Here is a 15242-nt window from a genome sequence, read left to right on the forward strand (position 1 = left end):
CTTGGTAGCCGAAGTTGCGTACTGTTTTATCATAGGCTGCTGGACTACCAAGTATAGCAAGCTGATTACGCTTTCTGCCAACTAATTATTTGGTTAAGTAGGCTAAAGGAAATAGTAAAAAAGACTTGGCTACCGAAAAACTTCAGAGGAGGATTATTGTATGGTCGTCTAGTGCAGCTGTAAATAGCACACGCCATAATGAAATCACTACGAAATGGGATGCCTGCATTTTCTGACTTTGCACAGGTGTACCGTGGTCGGAGCCACAATGTCAAGGCCAAGAGGAACCACCTCCCACCCCAGTGACCATAGACTGTAGCCCCTACTGTAGATTAGTCCTCCGCAGTAATCGGGAACTGTATCTCATTAGTCCACAACAAATATTATAACAGTGCCCAAATGACACAATAAATCATGAAATCGACCCATGGACAGTCATAAGACAAATAATATACACATATTGTGACTATTTGTTCTCATGAGAAAAAATTATTGACTTTGTATTTTGACCGCATTTGTACCATACTTTGACTTACATGGAAACCGGATATGAATACACCTATACTGGAGCCAACCGTAGTGGCGCTGGTGAGCAACCAGGAACAACAAGACCAGGAAATGAGCTTCAAAAACGAAAAACGGTTTTGGCCGCTTGTGAGAGACATGCATACTAACATATTCTAGTTGAAAGAAACACATAGGCATTTATTCAGTCATTACCATGAATGACAAATACATGAAAGTCTATTTCATATTTTTACATGGAAGCAGTTTTAATGCCGTGAAGAAGTTTCTATAGCGCCAGTTTCTATACGACCGACCGGTAACCTATTACCAACTGGACCGAAGTGCAACGCTGATTTTAGTACTTAATAATTTCACAGCCGTCTGCAGTCGCCTACTAACGTTATACATTTGGTCTGTTGTGCTAACGTTAAACTCGGTCAAAATACTGAAAGCGGAACTCTGTAAAGCGTGGGTGTATTTTATTTGTATTTCATAAATATAAATGAGTTCCCCGCAATGATTATACAGATGCAAAAGCAATAGTTTAAATGTTTTATTTTTAGTTACCCATCAAGTCGGTATAATGAGTGAGAAGGAATTTCTAAATTTCTGTAGGGAACCTTGAAAAGTACCAAACTATCGGTGCTGTAAGGTATGGGGCATGCCGCCCCGCCAAGGCGTAACTTGTCGGGATGGCATAGCTGCCAACCCAATGATGATAGGCTATACAACTGAATTTTACCTAAAACACAGGAAATGAAAGCAACTAATAAAAAAAATCAATGTACTGTGACCTTATTTATTTTTTTTTATTAATTAGAAAAACCTCATTTTTTAGTTAAAGAGTAAAGAGATTGCTGCTGACTCCATAGAATGCTGAACAATAATCTCTTCAATCAACGAATGCTTCCTATATGAAACAAAGAGTATGCCACGCAGTTTAACATACAACAGTGCCCTCTAGTGTCCTGGTGTACTATGCACTTTACTGTGAATATCATTACATCTCCGTGCTTCTTAGGGAGTTTACAATATATAACTGAGAGAGTGGGGCTAATGATAACGTGCTATACTATATTTAAATTAGCAGTATCTTGTAAGAGTAATTTTGAGGTGCCTACGAATTACTTCATCCTGTAAGGAAATAACTGTTCATAAGTTCCGTTTTTTTCTGTGTTTGTGCTCTCTGCACGGGTAACATCTTTCAACCTCACATTGCTCTTCAATCAGTGCAGGGGTTTCTTCGTCAGTTCTGATTAGTTCCCGTCTATTTCGCCTGTACTGCTGACAGTTTGCTTCCACCACATATGACCATAGCTGTGGGGTTGTTCTCAATACTATGGCAGGTGTCCTCTGCTAACCTTCCCTCAGTCTCACTGCATCACCTGGCCTGAGAGCTGGCAGCATGTTTGATCCTCTGTCGTAGTAGTGTTTCTCTCTGTCCTGGTTAGCTTTCAGTCTAGCCCTCACTCCTTCCATCTTTTCTGGCTGTAGCAGTTTTCGTGCTGTGGGCAGTCTTGTTTTCGTTCTGCGGCCTATCAGCAACTGTGCTGGTGAAGGTAGCCCATCCAAAGGCGTATTTCGATAATCCAGCAGTGTGAGGTGAGGGTCTTGTTTGTCCGCTTTGGCTTTTTAAAGCAATGTCTTGGCGATCTGCACCGCCTTCTCTGCCTTCCCATCAGACTGGGCGATGTATGTATGTGGGCGATGACGTTGTGTGTTTAAAGCCATATCCCTCACTGAACAACTTGAATTCTGCAGAGGAATACTTAGTACCATTGTCAGAGCAGACTTCATCTGGTATGCCATACCGAGCGAACTGCTGTTTGCAAATGTGGATGACTGAGTGGCTGTTTGTGGTGGTTAGCTTGTTGAGTTCAATGAAACTTGAATAATAGTCAACCAGGATTAAGTACTGTTCTCCTTCCAATTCAAAAATGTCTGTGGATATCTTTTGCCAGGGCCTTTCTGGTATTTCATGACCAGTCATGGGCTCCTTGCAATTCTGCCTTTTGTAGGTATTGCATATGGAACACTTTGAAACCAGGTCGGCTATCTGAGCTTGCATCCCTGGCCAAAACATGGCATCCCTTGCTAGTCTTTTTGTTTTCTCAATCCCTTGGTGGCTGCAATGCAATTTCTTTAACATGTTCTTTCTCAAGGGGTCTGGGATCACTATTTTGTTACCTTTGAAGATCAGTTCTTCCTCCACAGTCAATTCGCTCCTGTAGTCCCAGTACAGCTTGGCCTCGTCTGGCGTTTCTGATTTTTAATTCGGCCAACCCTGGAGGTTGACTCTTTTTACCACTGTGAGGATCTGGTCCTTTTCTGTTTCTATGAGTATTTTTTGGAGTCTGGCGGGTGCTATAGGTAAGCACATTATCGCGCACACCTGCACATCATCTTCATTTTCACTTTCGTCTGTTTCATTTAGGTGATTCCTGCTCAGAGCGTCCGCTACGTGCAGTTCTTTTCCTTTCTTATACTTTACCATCATGTTGTATTTTTGGAGTCTGAGGAGCATTTTCTTAAGTCTTAGTGGGGTCTCTGCTAAGGGCTTTTTCATGATAGTTTCCAGAGGCTTATGATCGGTTTCCACGTCAAACGCCCGTCCGAAGAGATACTGGTAGAATTTGTCACACCCAAACATGATGGCAGCTAGCTCCTATTTGTGCATATCTTTTTTTGTGACTGTAAATGCCTTTGAACGCATAAGCTATGGGACGCTCATCTTGAAAAAGTACTGCTCCTATTCTGCAACTAGAGGAGTGCACACTCATCTTTACCGACCGTGATGCATCATACAACTTTAGTACTGGAGCTTCAGTGACCATGCTTTGCAGCTTCTCAAAGCTCTTGTCCTGCTCCACCATCCAACTCCATTCTGTGGTCTTCTCTGGAAAAATCCGGAGTGGGGCAGTGATAGTAGATAACTGTGGTAGAAACTTACCCAGGTAAGTCACCATCCCCAAGTATTGTTGCAGCTCCGTCTTGTTAATGGGTTTGTGCATTTTCATGACCGCTTCCACTTTCTTGGGGTCTGGTTTTAATCCATCGGCTGTTAGGGTGTGCCCCATGTAGTTAACTTCCTGTGTTTTGAATTTGCACTTCTGTGGATTCAGTCTTATGTTCTTCTCTCTCACCCGGTTCAACACCCTTTCCAGTCTCTGATCGTGCTGTTCTTCACTTTCCCCCCCACACAAGGATGTCATCCACAATCACTTCCACTCCATCTAGGTCCTCAAATATCTCAGTCATGAGTCCCTGGAACATTTCACCAGCTGTGTTTATTCCAAAATATGCTGAACAATAATACCTTTAATCAACGAATGCTTCCTATATGACACAAAGAGTATGCCACACAGTTTAACATACAACAGTGCCCCCTAGTGTCCTGATATATTATGCAGTTTACTATGCATATTTTTACATTAGCGTACTGCTATCTATCCACTGGACAGTTGACTGCTTAATAGACTATAAAAACATAGTCGTAGTACTGGAAACAACGATTGCTTTTAGTTTCCTTACCATTGAAAATGATAAATGTTATAATAACTAATAACTCGTTAAAGAGTCTCCAGCTTGTGCAGAATGCCGCTGCTCGTATCTTGACCAGAACTAAGAAGTGTGAGCAGTGCTAGCGTCGCTTCACTGGCTACCCATTAAGCATAGGATAGATTTCAAGGTTTTGCTCTTGACCTTTAAAGCTGTGCATGGATGCAAACCAGTGTACATAACCAACCTGCTCCTACCTTATAAACCCACAAGGTCGCTCCGTTCTCAAGACGCAGGCTACTTGATAGTCCCAAGAATTTCCAAAAACCTAAAAGGTGGTAGAGCTTTCTCCTACAGAGCCCCACTACTGTGGAACCAGCTTCCAAAATTTATAAAGAAGTCAGACTCAGTCTCAATATTTAAATATAGTTTAAAAACGCACCTCTATGCTCAGACTTATAATCAGTTATAGTCTGGAGAAAGGGTGGGAGAAGCCTGTAGTCATAGAGCATTGTGGGGTGGCAATCCTTTCCTTACGGGCACGTGTCAATCAGCTGTGACCCGACTTTACATAGGCTGGCTCTTGATTGGTGGGTATGGTTACTCTATACTCTAAATACTGTTCATACCTACGTACGTACATACATACATACATTGAATACTTAATTATCCCCATGATGACATTTTCCTAGCAGCATATAATATTCACATTTGCAAACACACATTTAAACAAAGAAACATTAAATCATTTACATGATGAATAAATACATATAAAGTGAAATATTTACGCCTATGAAATAAATATTGCATCTTACAAACCTATCCAGACATTGTGGCGAGTTGGACAAAATGGAGGGAGAAACAGGAGTAGAAGTTTTCGAATCGCTCGCACAGAGCTTCGGTTTATTTACCAGTCCTAACAAGGACTATTGGTTTGCTTCTCCAGGATGATTACAGCACATAATCACCTCGGAGTCTCCCCTTATAGAGCTTGTAAGTGTAAACGTCACCAAGCCACTCCCCTCGTTCTCCCGCAAATTTGTCAATGGGAAAATGAATGGGGCAATTTTCAATAAACGACATTTTTAGTTACAAGTCGGGAACCAGTTAGCTATTGGTATGCGGTACTCATGACATATATGACTCATGAAATATAATATCAGCAGCACGATTGACCCATGAGAAGTACAAGGTACAACGTTGTGTACGTTTAGTACACTTAGGAACTACACATACCGGTACTGTACTCACGACGCACGCTTATATCGTCACGGCTCAGCTGGAACACGCTTGCGCCCTTCTACTTCTAGTGTCACTTTGATATAGAATTTCAATTTAAAATTACAGGAAATAACAGATTTGTTACTATTAAGTTATATTGTTTATTTCACATCATAATTGTACAGTCGTGATGACAACAGGGTTTCCTTTCAGGGATCTATAAAGTACAACCATAGACCGTATAAAAGATTAGCCTACAACCTAACCTAACTAAATTAAGACGTAATTTCAAATGGAATATAACGTCATATACATTTTTATCACAACACAACAACAATATAGCTAGCCAGCATGGTTTTCGATAAATTACCGACAATATATTTGCTACTTACTATTGTGGCGATCTTGCCTGTGTGTAACTAAATAATTGTTAGCTTGTTAGCGGTTAACTTGTCCCGCTCCGCGATCGTGTAAATACTCGTTATTTTGAATGTGTGTAGCCTGTTAGGAATCGCTTCCGTAGCGCTAGCAGCCCTCGGGTTTATGATTTGCACCGTCATGTTTCTGTCATTAGTCAATTAGCCAATACTGTTGTTGTATTCCCTGCCTGTCTCTGTTTTGCGTGTCTCGTGCTATTTTTTACAGTCTCTGGTCTCGTGCTGCTGTTTCCCGCTGTATGTAAATTATCCGACCTTTGTGTGATGTGACGTTAGGCTGTGTGATTGGTTAATCCCGTTGCACCGGGGCAGCCAATCACGGCGAACGGGGTTTGACAAAATCAGTCTACGAACTACCGTTTTGAAGAGATGTCACAAATAAAGCGAAGCTCCCCGGGAGCGATTCGAAAACAGCCAAGCCAGTCTCCGTCTCTGCTTCTTCGCGAAACCGCCACACTATGTTTTAATAAAACTATTTATTAGAAATTTATTAAAAATCTCTTGTCTACTGCACCTGTCTTGTCTAAATGCACTGTGATTCTGATTTTCACAATGTGTGTATTCCTTTGTAAGTGCTGTGAGCAGACTGAAAGTCTATGTTACACCGAAGCCTTGCGAAAGGAAGTTTCGTTACATCGTGTACTGTACAGCATATGGTTTGTAATGACAAATAAACCTGACTTTGACAGCTAGCTAGCTACCTGCTGATCCAGCCATTCCTAACGTTAACGTTAGCTAACCGAAATTTTATAAACGATATCTTTCATGCTGGCGCTAACAGACCCGCTAATCTACTCTGGCTGTATATGACCTGCTCTACATGGTTGGATTTGGAATGATTTTCTCCCTTCTTAACATTATTGTCCTGACCATTGAAAAAATGCATTAAGCTAACCAGTGACACCGCATTTGTCGTGGGTATAGCTAGCTCGGTGTTGGGTGCAGTTGGCCCTATCTGCTGGTCCACAGTCAGTTATTTTCTTCTCCTACTAATGGTTAAAGTTAGGACCTGGGAAGGGAAATCTGATCCCAGACCAGCAGTTAGGGGCAGCCAAGGCACCGCACTTGGCGGGTAGACTTACAAGCACACGTGGTTGTGACGTACATCCGTGCGACTGATTGATTTAGTGTAGTTCAGGACCACCAGCACATCGTAAATCGACATAAATCCGTTTTTTTCCCTCCAGAGATTGAAATATATATAAGCAAGCACATGTTACGGTAGAGAATGACGGTCCCAAAAAACGTGAGAAACCTTTTATTTTTAATCGCTATAGATATTTTACAATCAATGATTTTTTAAAAGTCAATAGGATTTTAACATTGGGCTGTGACGTCACGAACCAGACGACTTACAAGCTCAACTACAAGAGACGCGAAACACAACAAAACAGTACAAGCACACGTAACACGGGTATCTACACTTGTAACCAGAGACTGTAGAAAATAGCTTGTAACACACAAAAGCACGCTAACTACACCTAGATATATACAAGCAAGTATTTACATGGCGCCAGCGACTGCAATCGTAGTTAGCTGCCTAGCTAGCTACCCCAGGGTCACCACAATATGTTTGCCCCAATAATGTAGTATAGGTGGTAAAGTTTTGCCAAGTAAGTACAATAGTATAATTTCTTCTACAAGAATAAAAATATCTTATTTCTGAATACAATTTCCTGAACAAAACTATTTAATTCATGCATTTTATTCAAGATATGCTTCTCATAGACCCAAAGCACTCGATGCAGGCAATTGTTCGAACATATTGTGCAGTCATCTGAAAACATTTTTTTTTTTAAATGCTGTAATTACTCAGCAAAATTATTCCCACTATGATTCCCATTTGACATGTTGATACGACACATGCTTTGAATGACCACATTCTCTTCAGATGGTAAGATGAAAAAACACAGAGCCGCGTTGCTTGAAATAATTTAGGAAACACTGGGGAGCAGCAATGCTTTGGAATGCAGCATGCTTTAGTAGTGTTAGCTAAGATAGCCAATATTGTCTATTGTCACTTGGCGTAATTTTGATATCGTTTCTTTTAATTGCAGGACTAGATTTTTGTACGTTAAAAACGTGTTTTCTTCAGATACAGTTCATTGAATGGGACGTATCCGCAGCCTCATAGCTGTTCATATATGGAGTTTGCGAGCAAGTCGTGGTCCCCTGATCGAGCACATTGAAAATAGCAATGTCTGGTTTGAAAGCGGGCATAATTTGAAGACCACAGTCCAGCCCAGTAGATGGCGGTAATGCACGAAAAGCTGGTTTACCAACCGCCGAAGAAGAAGAAACCAGCTCCAGAAGAAGAACAAGGAGAAGAATTGTTTCCGGAATGCGGATTGGGGGGGGGGTAACATACTGAAAATATTGCGCTGAGCAGCTACATCAATTATAAGTCATATCAACACTTTCGGTAAGAAATTAACCAGCACAAACTCCGAAAACTGTTCTGAAACATGCTGATCACTACGTTTTGAAACAATTAACTAACATCACTTTACGGGGTTTTTTCATTATATACGTTGTCCGGTATGTCCATTGCTGGTTAATTAGCTCGCTATCAATTGCGCGGATCTGTCGGCTTCGGAAGACATGTCTATATCCAGTTATTTATATCAAGTTATTAGTTTAACATATGTTGGCCGGCTTTTTACTACCTGTGCTTAAAATGAATTTATCGTTTCTAGTTCAGTAGTTAATTTACTGGGTGGCGGTCGAATTGATGTAGACACTGGAGAAAGCTTATCCATTGCTTCTTCGTCAACTATTGATAGCTGGCTAACTGGTTATCAGTAGCCAGCAAGCTAACGTTACCCAGCTTCATTTGCTAACGTGTTGTGTTACCCAGAATATTAATCAAGCTACTTTTGCTAAGTAGGAAGCCATATACCTTATCTGCAGTAAAGTGTGTTGCTAGCTCGTGTTACTTGGACAAAAGTGTGCTTAACTTGGTGTGACAATTTGAAAGAAACCCCTGAAATGTCGGTATTACGAACGCTTGCCAGAATGTACTCGGATTAATCATTTACTTTACCAGAGTCTTCGTTAAAACTTGAACATTATGCGCAGAATCCTGTCTGCAGCTCACTGGTCCTGCAAGATCGCAAATAGAAACTCAAATAGGTGGTTGGGTATCTGACTTTTTCCCCCTGCAGCGCTTGGTCTGTAGTGGGTGCTGATGTAGTCTCCGCTCCTCTCCAGGCCCCTGTTGTCTCAGATTTGAGGATGTCGGGACAGAAGCGTGCTGCTGACCCCTGTAGCTCGTCATCCAGTGTGCCCCCGGAGAAACGTAGAGAGCGGGAGGTGGAAGACGGAGGTGAGGGGGCCGGAGTCGGAGTAGGAGGAAGCAGCACTGCCGTTGAGACGGTCATCAAACTGGGAGGAGTGTCCAATTCTGTGAGTTACATCTGCTGTCTGTCTGTGTGCTGTAGGCTTCCCTGCTGGTCTTGCCCTATAACCCTGTTACTCAAACTACGGCCAGCACCAAGTACTGCTGGTTTTTCACCCTCTCTTTACAGGGGAGTCAGGTGAGAACACAGTCAAGCCAATCAATAGCACTGATTGTTGAGTTAATTATGTGTGAGAAAAGAAATCCAGGGCTGCATTTTTCATTTGAGGGCCAGAATTTAGTATCCATGCCCTGTGATGTTTCACAAATTGCATACCAGCATACCTTCCATTAAGCACAATCTTTCTTTCTCTGTCTGTTTCTCTGTCTTTGTGTCTCTCTCAGGAAGAGCAAGATGTGAAAGCCCTTATGGTTAAGAACAGGAAATTGGGGGAGGCCTTGGACCAGAGGCAGGTGTGTAAAACATATGCTTTTCTGTCTTTCATATGTTCTTTGTTCTTTACTTGCATGTTTTCAGTGTGTAAACACTGTCTTTGACTATTGTTTTTTAACAGAAGCTAGAAGGCTGTGTTTGTATTGAATTTAGATGGAGAACTTTGCTTTGAACTGTCAGTGTGGATGGTTGTTTTGTGTTTACAGGTAATTGAGGACGAGCTGAGAGAGAGGGCTGAGAAGCTGGAGACTCGCCAGGCAACTGATGATGCCAGTCTGCTGATCCTCAACCGATACTGGAACCAGGTATGTATAAAAATTGCAGCACCCTGCAAGTAAACTGACATCCATCATGGTAATTACCATTTCTGTCTTTCTTAGGTTGTGAGACTTTAGACTTCTTGTTTCTTTCAGTTTGATGAGAACATACGCCTGATTGGCCGGCGCTATGACCAATCCGGAAGTGAGTCTGCTGACCTCTTGACTGGGGAAGGCCGGAGTCTGAAGCCAGAGACTCCGGAGCCTGATGGAGACTCCAACCAAGAGAGAGTGAGAGACAGAGGTGAGGATGGAGTCAGCGAGTGAGTGCACTCTCTCATTGTGGTAGACACAAGTTTCAGACTTGTGTGATTGGTTGGCACTATTTGTACTGTTGCTACAGTAATGTAATGATGTTTCTCTATTGTTAATTAGCTGTTTTCTTTATATAATCTATGTATGTGTGTACATTCATGTTATATTTGATACTATGCTTGTGTTTTGTAGTATTATTTTATAGTTTATGTAGCTGCCTTAGCCACCCCTGACAAGAAAGCACAAAATAATTGAAAATGGTGAGGGGGAGGAGAAGAAGTTGGGGTGATGGCATTGTATAGCTGTGGAATGTGTGTGGGCAGGTGAGGTGAGAAGAATGGAATACAATTAGGACACACAGATTTTTGTGTTGTGTGTGTGTGTTTGTGAGTGGAAGGTGTATGATTTAGTCTTGAAACTGGTGCAATATGTCCTCCAGGCCACTCAGGTGAGGCAGCCACTTCTTTCCTTGCCACCCTGGCCAGCAGCAGCAGTGAAGAGATGGAAGCAGAGCTGCAGGAGAGGGTGGAGGCGAGTCGGCAGCTGACCAATCAGGTTGTGGAAATCTACAACAGTTTGAAGGACACGGTGGATTCCCTGGAGAATGAGCTGGAGGCAGGTGGAGGTGAGAATTTTATTATGGGATAGCCACACAAAGATGCGGCCGGTTACTGATGGCACACATGTCACCGCATGAATGCAATGCATGGCTGGAGGGAAAAATTAGAAACTAAGGTGTGTTGTTCCCCTTCAATTCTGTGATTTCAGACAACAGTGTCTGGCAGGTCACCGCCCAGCTGAACACCCTTCTGGCCAAGGAAAATGAGCGATTGCGTCAGCTGACCAGCGAGCTTCAGCAGAGGCACATACACATGACCAATGAGGTGTGTTGGGAATCTTCTCCCTTTGTTGAATCAACTCCCAGGAAGTTCAATACCTTTTTGCCATGGCGTCACAGTTGTTGCATTTTTAGCTGTGCTATGATTATGTTCATCAGCATGGAGGGAAGCATCAGTGGCTTCTCGAGTAGATATGCGAGTATGCTTAATTATTGCTCAAGTTTCCTAAACTAGTCTCTCAGTTCTGTCAGAAACTGCCATAAGAGCACTTTCAAAGGAATTGTTGGGGTTCAATACCCAACTATGAAGTGCTCGCACAGAAGTGTAAATGGTGGCAACAGGAGCCAACTGAAATAGAGCTGATAGTAATTACCAATTGGATTAATACAGTAGGAAGTATTAGGCATTGCACAAAACTTTTGGCCACAAATGTTCAAACCCGCACTAAGTGGTAGCATTGGTTCTCATTGTTATTGCTCCAGGTGATTTAGACAGTACTTGTACTTGTAGGTCAGGTCGCACAGTATTTGACTGGGCTTGTCCTAACTCAATAAAAGCGGTGCAAAGTACCCATCCACCAACAGTAGAGCATTGCTCCTTTGTAGGGTTTGGGTATCGAGAGCCAGTTCCGAATGTGTTACGAAATGTGCGTTTCAAATCCGCTTATTGAATTCTGAAAATGTATTTTTAATGCCATTTGCGATGAGTGGAATGCAAATAATTTTACTGAACTGCCAGGATCCGTTGCGCTTATGTCTTCGTAACTGGTTACGTAGTATGTAGCGACTTACCTGTAGAGCAGCATTACCAGTGTTGGGCTGTTTTTCATATTATTGGGCGGGGAAAAATGGCTTTGAGCGGTTTGTCATAATTTAGGCTATTTGTTGTTTTATTGGGCATTTATTAATCTTCATCTTTCCGCTAAACGTTTACATTCGGTGGTGCAGTTTGTTCCTCCTCCGCCTATTCCTCGGTTGGTATTTTACCTGAAGCCAGTCAATTGACCTTTTTTGCAAATGAATGATTAACACTGCAGTCCACCAATCCCTGCTTTAAAATGGTTGCTATGTGCTTCTGGTATGCACTTATTGTATGTCGCTTTGGATAAAAGCGTCTGCCACATAAATGTAATGTAATGTACTTCCTCCAATATCTAGCTCTGAGCCTGTCCACAACAGTATAGTCTAGCTGATAGTGGGGGGAAAAAAGCTTTTGTAGGTGGCTGAAAGATGTTGTTGAAGAACTTGCAAAACTGACGCGCGTTATCCTGAATGTTTCGGGGAGGTTTTACTTTTAGTCCATTCCCCAAGCTCAAGACAAGCCTGGAAAAGTGTCTGTTGTGGATAAAACTATGTGACTCTTGCAGTCAATACCACTGACAGACACAACCAGCTAGGTAACCTATATTCTGCCTAGTAATAACAATAGATAGATAACATGTATTTTCTATTAACTGGAGTTAGCCAAGTGATTGAATCAAATCAAAGCTTATTTGTAAAATGCACAGTTAACAATACAGCAGATACGCAGTTGTTTGCTGGCAACGTTAGCCTGCAAGCTTCGTTGTGTAGATATGTGAAGGGAGATAGTTGGTGGTGAAACAATATGAGAAATAATAAACTAAAATAAGAAACGTTGCAGCATTTGTCATGACTTTGGTAGTTATCTCTAAACTTTACTGTTTTATAGACCACTGTGTCTTTTACCTTAGAATGCATGATGACAGCCTGCTGAGCATGGAAAAGATGGAAAAGCCTAGATGTTGTTCATTGTTCACTGTTGCTCACAATTGTATGTGTGTATATATATATATATATATATATATATACATATATACACATATATATATAATTTTATCTAGATTGGGTGGGTTTCAGACTCTGATTGGGCAGGTTCACCATTTTCAAATCTGGCAACACTGCTGTAGAGCCTAATAAACAGTACGGACCAGAGCAAACGCTCAACTGTGGCTAAGTTTAACAAGTCCTAGGGATACAGCAAAATGTAATCACTGCATGAAAATAATTCAACTTTTTTTTTTTTTACTACAATGGCATTTTATGTCAGCCTAAGTCTGCTGAAAATATAGGTTGTTTGCAAACAACACATTTTGGTTTCTTTTTGTACTCAAACAACATGAAAAGAATTTGAAACAGAATTTGATAAGAACCAGATTCGATAAGCAGAATCAGATTGGTAATCGGAATCGATGAAATCTAAACGATACCAATACTAGTCCTTTGAAAAGGCAGTGTTTGCTGTTGTTAGGGATGACGTACTTGACACTGTGTACACGTCTAACATTACTGTTAGGCTACTTGGGAAAGGGTGTATGGACTGTGCCTTCAATATCGGTTTCTGCCTTGGTGGAATAGCACCCTGCTGCGGATTGCCCCTAGGGACCCCTCTCCGGTCACCATCAAGAGGACTGCTGACTGCACCCAACCTGTTACATGTGACACAGGTCACCTATCAAAGCTGTCATTTCCATGCTGAATGCCATGCCAGTTCCGTGACACAGCTCTATCCTCGTGCTTTTTCTCTCTTACCAACATTTTTTCATAAAATGGCGCACCTGTACTAACTATATAGCTAGCTAGAGTGAGAGCACCTATTATCGACCACCCGAGGGGGGGAGGGGGGGGGGGACGTGTATCAACCACCTTAACCGGTAGTGTATTTACTTCATATTTATTAGAGATAACTTGACATCGTTACCTATTAAAATGTAAGTTCTGTAAAAAAAATACACATAATACACTTTCTAAATGTAAAAAACCAACTTCATACATATGCATGTAGTTATATTAATACGGTCTTATTTACAGTACCAACTTGAAAGCTGCGTTTCCACCGCAGGAACTTTCCCCAGGAACTAGGAACCTTTTGAGGAACTCAGTGCAGGGACCACCGCAGGGACCAGGGTCTAAATTAAGTTCCGGGGACTTTATTTTACCCCCAAAAAAGTCCCTGCTCGGGGGTAGTACTTTCCAAAAGTACCGGAACTTTTGGGGTGGGGCGCAAGCGCTGAATATTTCTGATTGGTCGACTACTCTCAGTATTTTATTTCAACCGCCATTTTTTAAAATCTGCAGCCGCAAACCGATTTATTTTCATAATAATAACTTGAATTCAAACTTGTATGTTATGCGGAGCAGTAGCCTACTTTTGGTTATAGCCTGCCAATGTCTTGGAACAGATGAGAAATTAAGATCGAGGATTATAACGTGTGCTCTTCTGTTGTTTTCTTGCTTTAGTATTCGTTTTATAAAATGTTAAGCATTCATGCTGGGACAGCATATTACGTACCGAAACATTCAAACGGTTTAATTCGGTTACTGAATATTTTCTTCCGGATTTTCTTTGTTAGCCCGTTATAACTGACTCAAAACGTTTGATACAGTTATGTGAGGTATGCGGTGGTTCTGCATAATTTACATTGGTGATACAGTAAAAGCAAACTGGAAATCACCTTCCGCACTTTTTGTCAGGGTAAAATAACAGGTTCATTCTTTTGCTTTTTCAGACTGCCATAATTTTACTCTGAGATTCTTCAATTCCAAAAAAAGACCAGGAAAACTCTTAATTTATGGTGCATGGTTCGCATCTGGAGGGCACACTTCGCTGCTCCGCTAGCAGTAACTTTCAAGGAAAGCAAGCGGTAGCTGTACCACTGCAATATTAATTAAAATTTTCACACAAGTCCGAGTTTTCATTCTATTTATTCTTATCATTTATATTTTTATCAGCGATTATATGGAAATGACGATGAGAGTCGAATTAATCAATTCAACAGCTAATTGTTTACGACGTGTTCATGTTTTCTGCTATAAATGTTGTTACCAGTTACGAATGTGAATGCATTCTGTCGCCTCGGATGTCAAGACATGAAAGTGAATGTTCGCATAAAAACATAGCTAATCAGTGTGTTTGAGAGGATATATAAAACAGTTACAATCTGACTATTGGTCTGTTATATCCTATTTGTTGCATAACAACGGTCCAAGTCGAACTACCAACGAGAGTTTTGCTTGACAGCGGTAAAATATGCCCAAGGGCTTTGAGTTCCTCAAAAGGTTCCTAGTTCCGGGGTAAATTTCCTGTGGTGGTTCCTTGAAAAGTAGTTCCTGGGACTAAAAGTTCTGGGTACTTTGGGTGGAAACGCGGCTTAAGACAAGCAATATGCTCGGAATTATCTCATCGCGACCCATTAAAAGCAATGGCGCAGACGTTGCTTAATAATTTCAAACTGCTTTCCTAACGGCTGTTTTGCGTCCTGCTTACAACTGTGAATATGTACGGATTCCTAGACATACTGGTAGCGACCACCCTCTCATATTAATCTCAAATATGGAAGATAGGACACTTCTACAGTAC

General features: G+C 41.5%; 1 protein-coding gene across 1 annotated transcript in view; it reads left to right on the forward strand.

Moving 5' to 3' along the window:
- The first annotated feature begins 7955 nt into the window (after positions 1–7955).
- The window catches only part of rnf20 (ring finger protein 20, E3 ubiquitin protein ligase), a 74748-nt gene continuing 67461 nt past the window's right edge, over positions 7956–15242 (forward strand). The window contains exons 1-7 of the mRNA XM_035427340.1: positions 7956–8085; positions 8874–9068; positions 9406–9474; positions 9661–9759; positions 9868–10015; positions 10466–10651; positions 10795–10910. Of these exons, the coding sequence (XP_035283231.1) occupies positions 8898–9068; positions 9406–9474; positions 9661–9759; positions 9868–10015; positions 10466–10651; positions 10795–10910 (789 nt within the window). The 5' untranslated portion in view covers positions 7956–8085; positions 8874–8897. The remainder of the gene's footprint in view (positions 8086–8873; positions 9069–9405; positions 9475–9660; positions 9760–9867; positions 10016–10465; positions 10652–10794; positions 10911–15242) is intronic.

Source organism: Anguilla anguilla, chromosome 7 (assembly GCF_013347855.1).
Source record: "Anguilla anguilla isolate fAngAng1 chromosome 7, fAngAng1.pri, whole genome shotgun sequence".
Classification (NCBI taxonomy): Eukaryota; Metazoa; Chordata; class Actinopteri; order Anguilliformes; family Anguillidae; genus Anguilla; species Anguilla anguilla.